The sequence below is a fragment of the Octopus bimaculoides genome, chromosome 23 (assembly GCF_001194135.2).
Source record: "Octopus bimaculoides isolate UCB-OBI-ISO-001 chromosome 23, ASM119413v2, whole genome shotgun sequence".
Lineage (NCBI taxonomy): Eukaryota > Metazoa > Mollusca > Cephalopoda > Octopoda > Octopodidae > Octopus > Octopus bimaculoides.
The window spans coordinates 24,141,288-24,143,038 of record NC_069003.1 but is presented as its reverse complement, the minus strand read 5'-3'; the positions used below and the strand labels follow the sequence as shown (position 1 = coordinate 24,143,038).

The 1,751-nt window shown below is 39.4% G+C and overlaps 1 protein-coding gene across 1 annotated transcript in view; it reads right to left on the bottom strand.

Annotated features, from left to right (window-relative positions):
- Nucleotides 1–1,751, bottom strand: part of LOC106874622 (uncharacterized) — a 20,078-nt gene that overhangs the window by 4,824 nt on the left and 13,503 nt on the right. The window contains exon 6 of the mRNA XM_014922414.2: nt 949–1,092. Within this exon, the coding sequence (XP_014777900.1) occupies nt 949–1,092 (144 nt within the window). The remainder of the gene's footprint in view (nt 1–948; nt 1,093–1,751) is intronic.

Sequence of the window (1,751 nt, the reverse complement as noted above, 5' to 3'; positions counted from 1 at the left end):
GTGGTGTGTAAGTATGTATGTATGTATGTATGCATATATGTATGTATGTATGTATGTATGTATGTATCTATCTATCTATCTATCTATCTATATAAATTCAAAAAAGGATAAAAATCTTTTACAAGAATTTTATCAGGAAGCCAGTGTGTAAAAAAAATTAAATTAGAGAAATTTCTAGTGTATGTATAAATGCGACTGACTTTATATTTAAATTCTTTCCCAAATTAAAAATGCATCATTGAAGTTCCAACAAAGCCAAGAGAATACAGACCGACACTCACTTCTGGGTACCGTGCTTTTGTCAGTCTGTGACATAATATAAGGTACCCCCAAAGTGAGACAGACCCCAAAACCACATGGTTGAGAAGTAAACATCTCTTAACCACACACTACGCAATTATGTTCGCTCTTAGGCATGAGTTCAATGAGATTCTGCTGCTATTTCTAGCAGACTGAATGTCTGTGGGCTTGTACTAAAAGTTCGAGGAGGTGCTGAAAAGTTCCTGGCTCTGGGTAAAAGAAAATACAGGAGGATCAGAGAATTATGATTTTATTCAAGATATTCCCCTCTCAGATTCACACACTTATTGCAGCAGTCCTTCAGTTTTTCTAACCCCTATAAAAGAACTCAGGAGGTTGGGCCTCCAAACATGCCTTTTTCAATATCCTATTTCAGCACCCTCTCAAAAAACATGTGATTATATATGTACGAGGGGGTACTGAAAAGTTCCTGGCTTTTGGTAAAAGAAAATTATGATTTTACTCAAGATATTCCCCTCTCAGATTTACACACTTATTGCAGCAGTCCTTCAGTTTTTCTAAGCCCTGTAAAAGAACTCAGAAAGTTGATCCACCAAGCAAGGCCTTTTGCGATATCTTTAAAGCCAGGAACTTTCCTGCACCCGCCTCATAGATTTTAGAAGTAAGACTTGACAAAAGAATACTTACCATGGTTTCCACGATCACGAGATATTATCTTTGCTACATTACAATTTGCCACGACAGATAGTCTAGGATTTATTGCAGCAACCTTCATTCTTTCCCTTAGAGAAGCATTATAAAAAATGAATGCTTCGTCGTACTGTAAGCCATCTGCAGAAAGAGAAAAGAAAATATCAGGTAAAAATGCCTGAAGACACATGTGGTGACCTCTGGATGGCAGTTAATGCAAAGGGAGGTAACTATCTCCTTACACATGAGGCAGGATCAGAAATTTAAAACTGAAGTCAAAAAATACAAAAAGGATACAAAAAAGAATTTCCATTATTACCATCATCATCATCATCACCATATAACGTCTATTGTCCATCCTGGCGTGGGTTGGATGATGTGACCAGAGCTGGGAGGCTGGGTAGCTATACCAGACCCCAGTCTAATTTGGCATGGTTTCTTCAGCTTGGATGCCCTTCCTAATGCCAACAACTTTACAAAGTGTGCTGGATGCTTTTACGTGGCATGGAATGAGCACCACATGGGTACTCTTACATGGCACCACTACAGGTGCTTAAAACAACCAGAAGGTTCAGTCTTAACATTTCTGCTGTGGGGTACAGGTCTTCTTGACCCATATATATATATATATAGGCGCAGGAGTGGCTGTGTGGTAAGTAGTTTGCTTACCAACCACACGGTCCTGGGTTCAGTCCCACTGTGTGTCACCTCAGGCAAGTGTCTTCTACTATAGCCTCGGGCCGACCAAAGCCTTGTGAGTAGATTTGGTAGATGTAAACTGGAAGAAGCCCAACGTATAT